The 18,172-nt window shown below is 32.1% G+C and overlaps 1 protein-coding gene across 2 annotated transcripts; it reads left to right on the top strand.

The window, feature by feature from the left end:
- Window positions 1–834: 834 nt before the first annotated feature.
- LOC134696122 (heat shock 70 kDa protein 12A-like) lies at window positions 835–16,310 on the top strand. Of its 2 annotated transcripts, none has more exons than XM_063557739.1 (9): window positions 835–910; window positions 1,373–1,405; window positions 4,401–4,433; window positions 9,125–9,277; window positions 9,612–9,731; window positions 10,135–10,419; window positions 12,121–12,360; window positions 14,145–14,304; window positions 14,467–16,310. In XM_063557739.1, exons 2-9 carry the CDS (start codon window positions 1,382–1,384, stop codon window positions 15,540–15,542), a joined length of 2,091 nt encoding a protein of 696 aa, XP_063413809.1. In that variant the 5' UTR covers window positions 835–910; window positions 1,373–1,381; the 3' UTR covers window positions 15,543–16,310. The 2 variants fall into 2 exon arrangements, with proteins under 2 accessions (XP_063413809.1, XP_063413810.1); XM_063557740.1 differs by lacking the exon at window positions 1,373–1,405 and adding an exon at window positions 1,600–1,647 and having other exon boundaries at window positions 849–910.
- The last annotated feature ends 1,862 nt before the right edge of the window (window positions 16,311–18,172 follow it).

Raw genomic sequence — 18,172 nt, 5'->3', positions numbered from 1 at the left:
GAAAAATCAAATATATTCAAACTGTCATTATGAAACAATTCGTAATAATTTGAGGCAAATAATAGAGATCAAGCATTACGCGTATACATTGTCAATTTATATTTTTAACCACTTTAGTTGTTTTGTGTTTGCCTCTGGTGCAGTGGGTTGATGTTTGATGGTGAAGCCCCGGCTTTAATATTGGTGTTTAATTCTGACTCTACATCGAAAACACGGCTTCAATGAGTAAGTACAAAGGCTGGTCGCCTCAGAGTCAGAATATTGTTTCCTATTTGATATATAGGATGTCGTGTCTTCCTGTTGACTGTTACGATGTCCTGAATGTGCATTTATTTTTTTTCCGATTGATGTTAAACAGCTATCTATTATATATCATAAGTATTTAAAGGTTCGCGCCTTTTATACTCTTTCTGCGATAACCTGTGACTGAATTGGTATGTTTGAGGAAGGTTAATCAACTAACCAAGACCTTTGTTATGACAACACAAATCTTATAAGTATTTATGTCCTAAGAATTCTTCATATTGATTGATTTAATTAGTGTAATAATTTCATCGTTCAACTTTTCAAGCCATAGATATAAAGCTTATTTCATTTTCGATCATTAGACTTTTTTACATTTTGATTGTGCTTCTGTGCAATTAAAATAAAAGTTGAAACGATGTCTGGTTTTACTTTTGGGTGATAAACAGGATCACATGTCTTCCTCTTGACTATTTCGTTGTTCTGAATATGCATTAAATTTGCTGATCGAAGTTAAACAGATATGATCCATAATAAACATCATAAGTATATTTAAAGGTTTACGCCTTTTAAATTCTTTCTTCAATCACCTGTGACTGAATTATTATGTATGCGGACGGTTAATCAATAAACTAAGGACGTCGTTATGACAAAACAAAACTAAAAGGTATTTATGTCCAAAGACTAAGAGTTTCATAAAGATTGCACATCAATTGATTAAATAAGTGTTATAAATTCATGTTCAACTTTTGTAGTCATAGATATAATGTTTATCTCATTTCCGATCATCAAACTTTTTTACATTTTAATTGTGTTGCTGTGCTATTAAAATGAAAGTTGAAACGTTTTATGACTTTACTTTATGATAATAAAACTAGTTTGATGAAAACAAATTCAATTTAGCCGTGTGTTTTGAAACTTTTTTGTGCGAGGTTTTGGAAATATGTCTTAATTTTGTACAGTGAAAACCAAAAGGACAATACTATATTTAAGTATTAAGTATACAAATCAGTCTTCAGTTAATGTGCTATTTTTTTTTTTTTTTTTTTTAATTTTTTTTTGTGTTTTGTGTGACTATATTGGAAAGTTAGCAACTTTCATTTTAGTTCAATTCTTTTTCTTTTTTTAGGAAACGATAATGGCGGGTCAGGGAGGTGACAGAGTATGTTAAGTAATCTTTTTGATTAAATGAAAATCATAGTTATGAAGAAGTTGTCAAGCTTTCACAAAAAAGCCACAAAAATACTTCATATTATGTTTCCATATTTAAGCAGATATCGCTATCAAAGCATTTTGGGGTACACATTGTCTCATTTTTAATAACAATTTTCTTAAATTATTCTTTGACTTTCATAGGTTTGGACATGCTTCCGTGACAACCAACTTAAAACTGCATTTTTGTTGGTAATTATATTCATTATCTCAATAGCAAAACAAAATTACCGATGTTCAATTCAATCTTTTAGTGGTCTATTACTTTTTATACACAAACGCAATGATACAAGTCCTTCTAAACTATACTTTGTTCTTATGTTGTGCTGTTACACTATCGTCCCAGGATACGGGATGGTTGATCGTTCATGGTTTACACATCGATATATCAAAATAATATGCTCGTCTCAAGGTAACTCATTTACTCCGTTGATGGCATTTAATGTCGTCTACCATTTTTATTTCTCGTTTATTGTTTTTAGTGTGTCTTATTTGTGATCAGGAAGGGATTTGTAATGCCTAATTTAAATTCTTTCATCTACAATCATTCGCATTTTGTTATGTTAACTTCCAATTCAATTTTCGTTGGAAAGATATACATATAATTTTAAAATATCATGAATATTAAAGTTGTGGGTGAACCCCGACTTTTAAATTGGTGTTATATTCTGATTCTCCATTGAAAACACGGATTCAATGAGTAAGTACAAAGGTTGGTCGGCTCAGGGTCAGAATATTGTTTCCTGGTTGATATATAGGATGTCATGTCTTACTGTAGAAGATTTGCCGATTGAGGTTAAACAGCTAACCTTAATAAACATTATAACCATAAGTATATTTAAAGGTTTGCACCTCTAAAATTCTTTCTTCGTTCACCTGTGACTGAATTAGTATGTATGGACTTTAAAGTTGTTATGACAAAACAAAACTAAAAGATATGTATGTCCAAAGACTAAGAATTTCATAAAGTTTACACATTGATTGATTAAATAAGTGTTATAAATCTATCGTTCAACCTTTTTTTTTTATCTATAGATATTACGTTTATCTCATTTTCCATCATTAAACTTTTAAACATTTTATTTGTTTCTGTGTTATATTAAAAAGAAAGTTTAAACGATGTTTTTACTTTATAATATTTTTTTTTTTTTGCAATTAGCATTATGTTTCGATATTTTTCTTGTGTGAAGTGTGGAAAATTTGACTTTTGATTTTGTACCAAAAAAAAACACAGTAACAATAATATATTTAGATCTTAAGTAAACATATCAGTCTTCAATCTAGCGTTGCTATATACGTGTGTTTAAAGGTTGCACTTTGTCAATACAGCTGTTTCTCAAACCACGCCTTTTTGGGGGAGATCTAGAATATTCATAGAAATTTAATTTTGTTTACATACTGGTTCCCAGTTATGCTCTCTGTGTTCCATCTAATAGAGACATAACTTGGGAATGTTACCAGTAAATATACATGTGCAAATTGTTTACATTGAAATCGGTGGTAACCCTTCACTCGAGGTAGGGGTAGTTAAGAAAATTAGTGTTAGTATAAACTCTGAAAAGTTCATGGCATATCAACGTTGAAAAATGCCGCACAGCCCTTTATTTTGACCTTTGAAAAAAATTATAGTGCAGATGAACTGTCAATTCTAGGATAAGATTTTTATTCAAAACTTCATAGTAAAAGTGGTACAGTTTAACCGTAAAAGGAGTTCCGATGGGAAATTGCATTGTCAATATTTACAGAAATGCAACCTATATGTTTTTACTCACAATTGTTGTTAAGTTTTTTAAAACTATGTTGGAAGATTTGATTCTTTCATTTGCAATTGGGTTCAAATAAAAAATTTTAGGAAACTATCATGTCGGCTCCAAGAAATGTGGATAACATAAAATTTTGATTAAATCAAAACCGAGAAAATTCATACTTATGAACAAGTCGTCAAGCTATAACAATTATGTTTTTTATAACCACCTTAGCTGTTTCGTGTTCGTCTCTGCTGCTTGATGTTGTAGGGTTCAGCCCGGGTCTCGTAAAACCAAAAAACTTTTAAAAAATTGGTGTTATATTTTAATTCGCCGTTGAAAACATGGTTCCAATGAGTAAGTGCAAAGGCTAGTCTTCTCAGAGTCTGACTATTGTTTCTGGATTAACAAAGGATTATTTTTTTCCTGTTGACTGACACATCGTCATACATATACAACTAATTTGACAGAGAAAGTATCTATAATAAATACCGTAATATATGTAAGACGATGTGATACGAGTGCCAATGAGACACCTCTCCATCCAAGTCGCAATTTATAAAAGTCAACCATTATAGGTCAAAGTACGGTCTTCAACATGGAACCTTGGCTCACACCGAACAGCAAGCTGTATAAAGGGCCACAAAAAGGACACGTGTAAAACCTTTCAAACTGGAAACCCAACGATCTACTCAACATTAAAAACGGGAAACGAGAAACACTTATGAACCACATAACAAGCAAGACCTACTGAACATCAGATTCGTTACTTGGAGTAGGTGTATACAACTGCAGTGGGTTTGAAAAGGTACCAACATTCGCCCTTATCTGAAGCAATAATGTAACATCACAACATAAAAAAGGTAACACAATAAAATATCAATTGAAATGGCTTAACTTAATCAAAAGACATATTGAAACAAGTGAGCATACACTGAACGGGTACATTTGATATATGACACAATGTAAATACAAAATCAATGAAATAAGGGGTTGTATGTAAAAAAACAAACAATATAAAATCAGAACGACAAAATTGAACAAAATGACAAGTAAACATATCAGTCTTCAGTTTAGTGTTGCTATATGTGTAGTGTTAATATACTTTTTTACGATAACTCGCAATTGTTTTGAAGTTTTTTAAGACAATGTTGGAAGCTTGGATTTTTTCATTTGGGTTCAAGTTCTGTTTTTTTTTAGGAAACAATCATGGCGGCTCCAAAAGATGACGACGTAAGTAACATAATCCTTTTGATTAAAATAAAACTGAAAAAAAATCATACTTTGGATTGATGGTATGTCAATCTTATTTTCTTTATTAACCAAAAAAGTGGAAATGGTATTAAATGGAACATATGAACATATGAATAAATCCTAAGTTTTAAATCAATAAAAATATTCATGGCAAAATAAACTTGATATAAATTTAACTTTTTTCCAATTTTCTTGATTGATCATATAACAAGCAGATAAACATCAAAATCTGGTCTTATTAGGAATGTTGAGTCTATGGCACATTTTGAGAATGCCATGCTGCTCATGACAACACACTTGATGTGTACAAAGCTATGACAGTGTAACTTAAAAAATTCTTCCCCACCTAGTATTATTTGTTTTAAAATTTCCGTTGGAGTTATCTGGCATTTATTCTTATCAACCATTTTTTTCATCAGATTTTTAAAATTAATCATTATTCATCCAAATAAAAATTGTTTGACAATATCCAGGTGGGACTAAAACAGGATAAAAAAATTATCTACAAATGAAATACAGTAATAAATGCTGTTTTAGTCCCACATTCCATGCTAAAACACCTTTTCAATAAGGGTGGGACTGAGACAGGATTGACGAAATAGATAGAGGTGTTCCTTAAAACAATATATGAAATAAAGTTACATAAAACAGAATTTGAAAAAAATACCAAAATGAAATAAAGTTTAATATTAATCTTGTTTAAGTTCCACCCTGTATGTTAGAACACTAAATTTTCCATAGGGGTGGGACTAAAACAGGATTAATATATATGTGTTTTATATACTAAACAGGAATAATATAAAGTGACTTATATAATATAAATCCTGTTTTAGTCCCTACTTGCATGTTAAAACATTAAATTTTCCATACGGGTGGGACTTAAACTGGATATCTTATATATATATATATACACATGATTAAAAAAAAGTATTGCAACACCAAATTTAAATTCAAATTTAAAAAACTTTTTTTTTTGTTAAATAATTTGTTGAAATAGAACTAGTTAAACATTATTAAAATATCACCTGAGTTTAATCAATCAATATCGCCTCTATCAGTTCTTATATGCACATGCAGCTACTGTACTCGTAAACACTAACACAGATGTTTTATTCTCATTGTTTTCAAAACTTAAAATAACCAAGTTTATAAATGTATGTTATTGACACCTTGGTAATTGGTCATTCACAACTCATAACTGCAGCAAGATGGCAGATATCCAGCATGAGGGAAACAGGTTTGTCGCTGTGATAATTGCACGCATTGTTGGTTTATGAGTTTTGAACATCGGTATACTACTGTTGCCTTTATTTATTCATCACCATTCCACTATAAATCGTTTGAGAATAAAAATCAGGCAACAAACGATGTTAAAGACCTTCCGAGGTCAAGAAGACCCCTTATAACATCTGCTAGGGAAAATAAAGTTTAATGAAGGTTGGTCAGAAGGAAACCTATGGCAAACAATGCAATCATAAAAAGAGAATAATGACCATACAGGAGCCTTTAAATAAGAACTGTTCGAGATCGGCTCATCACTACTGGTTATCGTGCGATAATACCATTTCGGGGACCTTTGCCTACGAACAGACATACAGATGCCCGTATCCAATATAGTGCAGAGCTCGTCAAAGTTGGAAATTAGCGTCGTGGAGGAAGATTCATTGTTCCAATGGAATTCGGTTTATCTTCCTTGGCCAATCGTAGCCCGAATTTGAACCATATTGAGCATTTATGGGACACTATTGGGCGTAAAGTGCCTGAAAGGACACCCAAGTTCAAACAAGTCATGAAATAAACAAAACCCTTCGTCAAGAGTGGTTGCTGCTAGCTTAGCAACAAATTAGTCGACTTATGGCAGAAATCAGAAGACGTTAAGATGCAGTTATCCGTTTGAATGGTTCTGCTCACAAAGTACTTATTCTTTGGCGTATAACGATCAACCATGATGTGAACAATCATCTAAAGATTAATTTTGAAATGTCTGACCTTGTAAAGTTCGACTACAGTAAAAGTTGTAAAATGCAGGTTTTTTTTCAAAAACACTTCATTTTGTTATACATTTTTTTTCATACATTTTTTGTTCGTTTTAAAGCCAATGTTATCATAAACAACGTTTTAATATTATTTTACAAATATTTTATCATATTCCATTCAAAATAAGAGACTGCTTTTTTAAGTTTATATACTTATGCACTTATATAGTAGCACATAGTATTTATATCAGAGTAGCCCACGCAACATTCAAACACTATGAGCACAAACAAAGAACTGTATGCAGTTATAGCGAAGGTAATGCATAAGCAGAAGAATAAATGGCTAAATAAAAGATAAAAATAACTGCAAAGGGTTTAAAAAAAAACAAATAAAAAAAAACAACTGCAGGCTTAGAGATCAAGCAAGTAAGTACATTATTTATAAGAACTGCATGTAATGTACATTTTTCTGACAAACACCAGGTGGAGATAAAATTTTTGAACTGGCCAAAAGTTGATAAGCTCCTTGCCTCATTTGGCAAGGAGTTCCAGAGTTTTGTTGCCTCATAACTAAAGCTTTTCTTACCATACCTTGTTGTTTTTGGTCGTGGTATATCTGCTATGCCTTTGTACCTGAAGTTATATGAATTTTCTTTAATATTTACCAAATTATGTGGGAATTCTGGACCTCATTTATTAATAATTCTATATGTCTCTAATGCCATGGTTTTCAAACTTCTGAATTGTAGTGCTGGTAGCTTAGACTGTTCAAGAAGTGTATCATAGGAATTTGTGTAGTCGTCGTAAATAAATATGAGTGCTCTTTTTTGTATTTTTTCTTTTTTCTTTGTGTTTTGTTCACTGCAGAAGTGCCATGTAAGACATGGGACATTAGCTGAGGTCTGACATGATAAATGAGTGGTATATTGTAAGTTTAGAAAGTCTGGTGAGATGAGTGCCAATTCTTTTTAGAACGTTTAGTTGTCGTGCAGCTTTTTTTGCAAATATTTGAGATGTGAGTGTGGAAGTCCAGTTTAAAGTCTATTGTCACACCGAGAAGTTTCACTTCGTCGTCACATTTTATGTTGAATCCATTTAGGTTGAAAATAATATTTTGAGTGTGTGTTTTTTTACCTATTGAAATTGCCTGGAATTTTCTGGGTTTGCCTGCATTTTGTTGAAAGAGAACCATGATATTAGAGAATTACTATCTTCCTCTAAGGGTTTAATTACTGATTCCAAAGTAGTACCTGTTTTTGAGAGGGTGTTATCATCAGCAAAGTTGTATAAATCGCAGTATTTGACAAAAAGGAAAATAGCATTAATGAAAACATTAAATAATACAGGGCCTATAAATATAGATCCCTGAGGAAGACCGTTATATGTATTTTGCATTTGACTGATACTCTGGCCCATTTTTACACACTGTTTTCTTGCAGTCAGATAGATTTTGAGTAATTCCAAAGCAAATGGACTAAGGCCATATTTTTCCAGTTTCAAAAGAAGTAAATCATGTGGGAGACAGTCAAAGGCTTAACTTAGGTCCATTAATATAGCCTCTAAATATTTATTGTTATCCAGTACCTTTTTCCAATCTTCCAAAATTTTGATTAATGTTGACTGGCAGTCATAACCAGCTCGAAAAGCCGCAATAAAATGGTCAAAAATATCATCAGTATTTAGTAAGTTGATTTTCTATGGCTGTTTCAAAATTTTTTGATATAGCAGGTAAAACACTAACTAGTCTATAATCTCCCTTTTCAAGAACACTGCTTTTTTTGTGAACAGGTGCCACTTGGGCAATTTTTAATGAGTGGGAAAATGGAAGTTGACAATGATAAATTTACAAGCTGTGTAATAGGTTTAATCACAACAGGTTTAGCAGCGTGTACAATGTTTGGTGATATACCATCTATACCAGTAGCCTTTTTAACATTTATTTTACCAATTCTTTTAGAAACAAATTCCTCATTTATAGGCTGAAAAATAAGTTTATTTGATGTTGACCCGTTTAAGTATTTATTACTTATAGCTTCTATACTTGGGTGTTTGTCATTCACTTGTATATTGTTGTCACCAATGTTTTTTGCAACATTAACCAAAAAAAGTCATTAAAAATTTCAGATATTTCTTGTTTGGTTCATGATGATTTTGTTGTTTTCCTGCAGTGTGGTTTCTTTTTGGCTGGTGCATCCTTTGTTTTTAAGGAATGGCTTTACCGTTGGCCAGAAATCTTTCGACTTAGGACCACCTGTGCAGCGTAATACGAAGTATCTATTTATGGATTGTTTTTTAAGTTTAGTGACAAAATTTCTTTGTGTTTTGTATGCATCCCATGTCTTGCTTTTATTCATTTTTTGAAATTTGTTGTACAGCATTTTCTTTTTATAAATTGCAGATTTTAGCTATTTGTTCATGTATGGTATCTGTTTAGATAGTATTTTTCTTTCTTTAAAGGGTGCATGTTTATTAGCTGTTTCAATAAACTTCATATTGAAGTTTTCATACTCAGTATTTATGTTATTACGTGGGTCAACATCCCAATTCAACTCATTCAGATCATGGTTGTATGGGCTTTGTTCATTGTTGAAGGTCGTACGGTGACCTAAAGTTGTTAATATCTGTCTTTTGTGGATAGTTGTCTCATTGGCAATCATACTATATCTTCTTTTTTATATACTATCTAATTGGCAGATCGAAGTCACATTCCGAGAATTGAAAGATTTCATTGACCCCTTTCTGGACCCACAGAATGGACCAGTTCGTCCGGATAAAATAATGGCCAGCAGGGCATTAATTTCGCTCGATGCCTTGATAAAAAAAATGCCTGGTGTTACAGAAGACAGGGTAAGTGAAATAGGACGACGAAAAACAACTTGAGATTTGAATATGTAGATGAAATGAAAAGCGATCGACGAAGTACTCTAAATGTAAAATTATATGGATGTTAAGATATATGCCACTATTATTTTACCTAATTGTGATATTGATGATACAGTTTAAATTTCAAAGTTGTGCATTTGTTTTATTGTATTATTACTTTTCTAGATGTGCTGAACGACTAAATTTTGGTTTAAATTATCGAAAATAGAATGCTAACGTTTATGAAAGACCAAATCGTATGTATACCCTTATTTCATGTGCCAACCCTTGTCGATTTCCTTCTTGACCATTCATACAGGTGGAATCACTAAAGATCATGCTAAAAGATGCAATAAGAGAACGCTGGACATTTATGGACATGAGAATAAATGACGCAGTACATGAATTCAAAGAGATACAAAAAATGGTTTCTGAACTGGTAAATTTACAATTCGTTGCAGTTATGATAACTTAAGATTTATTTAGAAAATGTATTTTTAGTATCAATGGTAGGTTTGTCTCTAGAATACATAAGTCCAATAGAGAGGAACTTAATATAAAAGAATATATCACTTTTTTTTTTATTAATTTGAACTTTGATCGAAGTTGCTAGGAGATACTGATTCGTAAAGGTTAAACGCATCATCTTGCAAACAACGTCACACAAAAAAGATAAACAATTCGGAAGATTATTCTTGCGATAAAACTAAAATATTATTAATGTTTTTATTATTATTTTTTATTATTGTTATTATTATTATTATTAATAATATTATTATTATTATTATTTTTATTATTATTATTATTATTATTATTATTATTATTTATTTATTATTTTGTAGGTTCCCATTCGTATCGTAGCGGCCATTGATTTTGGGACAACATACTCAGGTTATGCCTACTGTATACGTAAGCAGGCTGTTGACTCACCAATACTTTGTAATACGTGGAGTAACGGCAGCAGTTTGACTCTTAAAGCACCAACATGTGTACTGTTTAAACCAAACGAGGAATTACATAGCTTTGGTCATAAGGCAATAGAATATTACTATGAAAATATTGGCAATTTGGAATTGAAGGAATATTACTACTTCGAATATTTCAAGATGATGTTGTATGAACAAGAGGTATGTCTTTTAAAATCTTTTCTTTAAAAAAAAGTTCGTTAAATGATTCATCAATTGATTGATTGTTGTTTACTTTACGTAAGGTAGATCTTCTAATCTGGGATAAGGACAGTGGAATTTCGACTGCCCTTCAAATTTAGGGAATATTGGATAGGGTCAATTTTATATTAGAAAACATAAACTGAGGCAATCAATTTACATCAAAAGTAGTGAGCGAGACAAGATGCGACGACATATATTGAGTTTTGTGATCTGTCACACTTTTCGTTTCAAATCATGAAATAGCGTATTTACCTGACGATATCTGAATATAGGTATTTAGTCGGATCTTAACATGTACTTGTGATTTGTTAATACCGGTATTGATAAAAATAAACAAAACAATGCCGAAATGTTCAGGACTTTATTAAAACTGTATGTGGGTAGGTTGATGCAAGCATACGATTTGTATTGCGTCTTACACTTTTAGAAGCAAATAATCTTTAAATTTTCAATTAAAATATTGTGTTAAAACGTTAATTATGATCTATAAAAATAAAGTGTCTCAAACAAATTTCAAAGAAATATTGTTTACAGTTGGTTAGCTTTCATTAGTCTTCACTATCCTATAGATTAACAACTTTTGGTAATATTTATAATTTAGAATCTTCTTGAAGGAGGAGCACGAAAGCACCGTAAATTAACTATATTGATGTGCCATTTGTATGCAAGAGTGACATTTCTTCGTATTATGTGGTGATTCGAAAAATTGTTATGCAAGTATTGTCTCCCTTTAACAGATTCATTATCTTATAATTAAGTTTAGGTTTCTGATTAATTTTGAATAATGACAAACTGTATCAATTCAATGTGTTTTAGTTTTTGTTATTGGTGTATCAAATACATTGATGTACGAATACTATTTCATAAATTTAAAACATTGAAAAGGATTTCATACCAATATAAAGAACCGTTCATCATTTATAAATGACAGACAAATCATTATCTCCCTTTCATGATAGATTGATTGGGAAATTAACTAGAGTTATCTAATATGAGTCACAGAGAGGGACTATCAAGCATTTATTAAGTGTAGCTTATTTGACGTTGAAACATTTTTTCACTATAAACGAATGTTACTTTATACAAATATTAGGACTTTGTTAGCTAAATCTACATATTTTATTAGATTTTATGAATTTGTATTATAATAGATCAACATGCTACGGTGAAACTAGCTGTAACCTTTAACAGACTTTTCATTGGAGAAAAGAAACGAATCAATGCACTCATTATCATATCCTCTTCCCTCAATTCTAATATTTCACTTCCACAAAGTGGTTTAGGCTTGATTTCTTTTCTGAACTGTTTTGTGAGATAAGGTATTTTATTTATGCTGCTAATGAAGTAATCTTACAGCAACTGTAAAATTTTCACTGCTGAAATTTAAAGAAAAATTAGCCAATATTTTGATAACCATTGATTCAGAAGCGCATGCAGTTTTCTATGCAATCAAATTCCGTATCGGTGGTGCGGTAGAAGCCTTAGTACTTGCATCTAATGTGGTTCGTGACCAGGTCAATTCAAAGATTTTTAAAATAACCATAAGGCGTTTCTCCGCAATATCCAATAAGTAATCAATAAAGGTATGTCCCAGGTTGTCCACAACTATATTTTTTTTTTAATTCTTATACCTCACAATATCGTTTCATTTGTTTATAGGACCTTACAACAGAAATGTACTTAGAGGAAACGATTAAAGAAGACGATGTTAAAAAGAGAAAAAAGATGAAAGCAGTTGATGTTTTTAAAGCCGTAATCGGCTTCTTTCGAGATGAGTTAGTGTGCACTCTTAACAAGACAGGTGTACAATTTAAAAATAAAGATATTCAGTGGGTCATTACTGTTCCTGCAATTTGGGATTTGAAAGCAAAGCAGTTTATGAGAGAATGTGCTAAAAAGGTAAACATTTTCCCATATTCATGTGATTTATATCAATTGGTTATTACAATATAGATATTTTCATTTTGGATATTTATTATATATCAATTGACATTCAAGATGATCAAAAGTAAACATGTTGAACCTTTAAAAATTAAATAAAAAATGTACCGAACTTTAAGAAAAGTTCGAAACGGAATGTCCCTCAACAAATGGTTTTTATTTTATACGACCGCAAGATGATTTAGCGGTCGTATATTGTTATCCCATTTTCGTCAGCGTCGTCCGAAGACACTCGGTTTCAGGACAATAACTCACGTTTAAGTGAAAAGTAAAATTACAAAATACTGAACTCTGAGGAAAATTCAAACGGAAAGTCCCTAATCAAATGGCAAAATCAAATGATAAACACATCAAACGAATTAACAACAACTGTCATATTCCTGACTTGGTACAGGCATTGTTAAATGTAGAAAATGGTGGATCGAACCTTGTTTTATAGCGCTAAACCTCTGAATGGATCTCTATGAAATTTAAACGCAAGGTTTTAAACCACAAAAATAAGGTTAGGATTGATTGAGGAGTTATGGTTCCAACAGTTTATGAATTAGGACCCAATGTGGTCCAAAAAAGACATGGGTTTTTTTTCTAGAAAAGCTGGGATTCAGTTTGTGGGTATTTACATATGAAAGCAAAAAATATGTCAGGAGATACACACCATATATAAAGTGTAAATTATTATATGAAATATTGTGCAATGTCAAGAAATCTTCAATTGCATATCATTGCACTATAGTAAGAAGTCAACAATAGCACAGTAATGCGCAACAGCAAAACATCTTCAATTGCACAGTATTGCGCAATAGCAAGACATATCCAATGGCACAGTATTGCGTAATAGAGAAATACTGTATAATAGATAAAAATCTTCAATTGTATAGTATTGTGCAATAGAAGAAAATCTCAAATTGCAAAGTATTGCGCAAGAGCATAGTATAAGGTAGTAACACAATATCACAGTAATATGCAATGGCACAGTAGTGAACAATATCACAGTAATATGCAATGGCACAGTAGTAAACAATATCACAGTAATATGCAATGGCACAGTAGTGAACAATATCACAGTAATATGCAATGGCACAGTAGTGAACAATATCACAGTAATATGCAATGGCACAGTAGTGAACAATATCACAGTAATATGCAATGGCACAGTAGTGAACAATATCACAGTAATATGCAATGGCACAGTAGTGAACAATATCACAGTAATATGCAATGGCACAGTAGTGAACAATATCACAGTAATATGCAATGGCACAGTAGTGAACAATATCACAGTAATATGCAATGGCACAGTAGTGAACAATATCACAGTAATATGCAATGGCACAGTAGTGAAATATATCACAGTAATATGCAATGGCACAGTAGTGAACAATATCACAGTAATATGCAATGGCACAGTAGTGAACAATATCACAGTAATATGCAATGGCACAGTAGTGAACAATATCACAGTAGTATGCAATGGCACAGTAGTGAACAATATCACAGTAATATGCAATGGCACAGTAGTGAACAATATCACAGTATTTCGCAATAGCTAGAAATCTTTAATTGAAAAATACTACAAGTATTTCAACCAATTTCGAATTTTTAAAATATTTTACCACAGTTATTTTGTGTCATTAACCCATATTATGATCGCAATCCAAATTCAGACAGTATTAAGCTTGAATATTGTGCGGTCAGCGAAGCATTGTATTTTAATTCTTAAATTCAATTGTTGTTTTCCGTAGGCAGGCATAGATCACGACCAGCTCATATTAGCACTGGAACCAGAAGCAGCTTCTATTCACTGTCGAAGGGTACCAGTCGGTGTTCAAACAGAAGATGATGGGAGTAAAAGTATTGCAGAAATGGTACCAGGAGCACAATTCATTGTGCTTGACCAAGGAGGTACAATTTTTTATCTTTGGCAAAAATAATTAGAAGGAATATATTTTCGCATATCTAGAAGTTTAGCAATTCGGTAGTTGTTTTCTGTGTACAACAGTAAAAAAGGTCGTTTTTTGCATGATAATTGTTAATCAAATTAATATTATTCACTGTACTTTCCAGGTGGAACAACTGATATTGCTGTACACGAAGTGACAGGGAAGAACACACTTAAAGAGGTACACAAGGCTTGTGGAGGTCACTGGGGCGGAATAACAGTTAATAAACAGTTTTATAATTTTCTGGAAGAGATATTTGGCAAGGATGTTATAAATAGCATCAAAGAAACAAATCCGTCTGCATTTTATTCATTTCTACGTATCTTTGAAAACGCAAAGACAACATTCAAAAAGGAAGACGAAGGCGACCCGGAAGGGCAAGTAACACTAAGATTACCTTTTGAATGGTTAGAAACTTTCGAAGCAATTAGATCACTTTCGTTTGCTAATGCTGTAAAAACAACGAATTTCAAAGATCGGGTTAAAGTGAAACTAGATAAATTTCGAATTAAAAACAATTTGTTTAGAACTTTCTACGATTATGCTCTTGAAAATGTTATTCGAGAACTAGAGAGATTGCTATCGAAAAAAGAATTAAAGGGCGTAAATACGTTGTTGGTTGTTGGTGGACATTCAGCTTCAACAGTGCTAACCGATGCGCTCAAAGCGAAATTCCCGAACATTGGAATGGTGATTCCAAAAGATCCGGGACTAGCAGTATTAAAAGGTGCTGTTATGTTCGGATTTGATCCTGGAACCATAACTAGTCGCGTTGCAAGGTTCACATATGGTATCGGAACAACACGAGCATTTAGAGACGGTGATCCAGAATCAAAGAAAATTATTGTAGACGGTGTTGAACGGTGCAAAGATGTTTTTGATAAACATATAGAAATAGGTCAGATTCTGGAAGTTGGAGAGGACAAATATCTCGAAGAACAGGAATATGTTCCTCTGTATAAAGATCAGACTAGCGTGAATTTCAATTTTTATGATACTTTAAGTAAATCCCCAAAGTATGTCACAGATGACGGCTGTCGCCGGATTGGGTCATTGCAGTTTAAACTAACCGAGAAGATGACAGGGAAACGAACCATGGCTTTAAAAATCAATAACAGTGGCACAGAACTTGTATCTCTTATAACTGAAAAAGGAACAACAAACACAAGTAAAGGTTATTTCCGACTACCTTCTGAATAAGATTGGAGTTAGACTTTATATATCAGGCTATAGTTCTCAACATGGACTTTCTATACTAAATTTGTATAGAAAATTTCTGTTCGAAGACAGTAAATATTAATTGAACAAAGGTTTGAAAGTAATATATAAACCATAAACATATATATATATATATGTGTATAATGTTATTAAAATACTAGTATGAACATACAGAAAGCAATTTCCGAATCGGAACTTCATTTCTGAAGAACTAAGTTTTCTACATAAACATTTGAAGTTTGAAAAAAAGAAAAAAAAATCATACTCATTTTATTGTTTATTTTTAAGTCAATTCATTCTGCCAGCCCATGAAGAACTTTCATGTCTACCTTGATCTGTATTTTTTAAATTATTTTTGTACGTATTTTATGAATAAAGATTATAAAATTTGATAAGTTTGGCAATACTTGAAGGTCTGCATAATAAATTAAAGTTACATGACGTCTTTCTCCTTATGATGACTCATCAATACATTGTAACTTGTGAAGCTGATGTAACCCTTCTGGGACATCTGAGTTCCAAAACTACCATACACCAGTTTTCCGAATGTAACTGTGTCTTTAAATCTTGAATTAGTTTGACGTCTGTATGTTTCTGTTTGTTGGTTTGGTTTTTTTTTTGCTAGGGAGGGGGCAGTTGATTGTTTTTCTATCATTCATCTTTTTATTTGATTATGTCTATCTTTCAAATTTTACAATAGACGGTATATCGGATTGGTTATAGACTGTATATAAACTGATAAATGATGAACTGATAAATGATAAAAAAAAAAAAAAAAAAAAATCTTTACTCACCATAAGTTCATTTATAAGTAAAGAAGGTGAATTAATCAAAATTTATCGGCAGATGATTTTTCTTGACAATAAAGAAATTAACATCAAAAGTTGCATTAAATTCCATGAAGGTTGACAAACCAGGACAGTCTACCTTTCTCTTTGCTATTGTTATTGCAATTCCACCTACTATCATCGATTTTTCTTCATCTATTTGTTGAAAATAAACTAAGCATAGATACCAGGACTGAATTTAAGGTAAACGCCAGACAGAAGAGCTTTTTTATCACCTGCAACAGTACGAAATCCATTTATCATTAAAAATTGAAAAATTGGAATTTGTTTTCTCTTTTAATTTTGTTCTTGGTGCCATCTCTTTATTGAAATGAAACTTTTGTTTTAGTTTAGTAATATTCCATTAATTGAAATGGCTTTATTTGCTTAAACGTTCTTGAAGTCTAGAAAATAACTACAGACTGTATCTAAATGTTAACAACACAACGAGGACGGAATGTAAGCTTGCTTTGTATTGTCTTTACGGATTTTGTCGTATGCGTGGCAACAAGACAACACTTGTACGGAGTATATATAACAAATCTTTCTAATGATTATTTGTATACTAAAATTTGAGTGAGTGAATAGAACTGTGATGATTTTGTATCATAGGTTCAATAGTTCACCTTAGTTACCGTTTGACAGAAGCCTTATTTTATACATTTGTATACTACTTTAATAAACATAGAAAGAATCAGATGTTTCGCGGGTTAACCTTGGGTCAGGTCAAATGTGAAGGGGTGTTTCAAAGGAAACTGTTATACGAATTAAATAAACTCATCAATGATACCAGGACTAAATTGTGTATATACGCCAGACGCGCGTTTCGTCTACAAAAGACTCATCAGTGACGCTCGAATCCAAAACAGTTTAAAAGGCCAAATAAAGTACGAAGTTGAAGAGCATTGAGGACCAAAATTCCTAAAAGTTTTGCCAAATACAACTAAGGTAATCTATGCCTGAGATAGGAAAGCCTTAGTATTTCAAAAATTATCAATTTTGTAAACATATAATTTATAAATATAACCATCAATGATAATTCATGTCAGCACAAAAGGTGCTGACTACTGGGCTTGTGATACCCTAGGGGAAATAAATCTCCACCAGCAGTGGCATCGACCCAGTGGTAGTAAATAAACTCATCATAGATACCAGGACTAAATTTTGTATATACGCCAGACGCGCGTTTCGTCTACAAAAGACGCATCAGTGACGCTCAAGAGGCACTTTGATAGAACACTCTCCTTTCAGAATGGTACAGCTGCCATTGTGGTATATAACCAGGAGAGATTCCTTGCTCAGTGTCGATTCTCATACGTTTAGAAGACGAAGACCTGAAGTTACGGTACGTAGATATTTGAGATCGTTGTCTCTTATTAGGTCTTAAAATAGTTATTATTATTTAAGTGTATTAAAGAACAGGTTGGTATTTGTTAGAAATGCGGACTTTTACGTTTACAAGCTTATAGAATAGTTGCAAGAAGCATTCGTATATATTTTGGTTTATTGACGTTAATTTATGAATACAGTTTACTTGTTATATATTTTGTAAATAGAACATTTTGGATCCTGTTTCAAACTGGTAACGGACTCATTCTAAAATAGAAACAGACACGCTTACCCTGTGTTAACGTTACAAAACGATCAGAACATAACCTTTCAGTGAGAATGCTTTACAATTGGCCATCGTTAACTAATAACAAGAATACACGTGTTCTAGTTCCAAGCATTCTCAAACTATAATTAAAAGTATTGGAACCAGGTAGTACATGTCTGTCAGATCCG

The sequence above is a fragment of the Mytilus trossulus genome, chromosome 14 (genome assembly GCF_036588685.1).
Source record: "Mytilus trossulus isolate FHL-02 chromosome 14, PNRI_Mtr1.1.1.hap1, whole genome shotgun sequence".
Taxonomy (NCBI): Eukaryota; Metazoa; Mollusca; class Bivalvia; order Mytilida; family Mytilidae; genus Mytilus; species Mytilus trossulus.
This window is presented reverse-complemented; position numbering and strand designations above follow the sequence as displayed.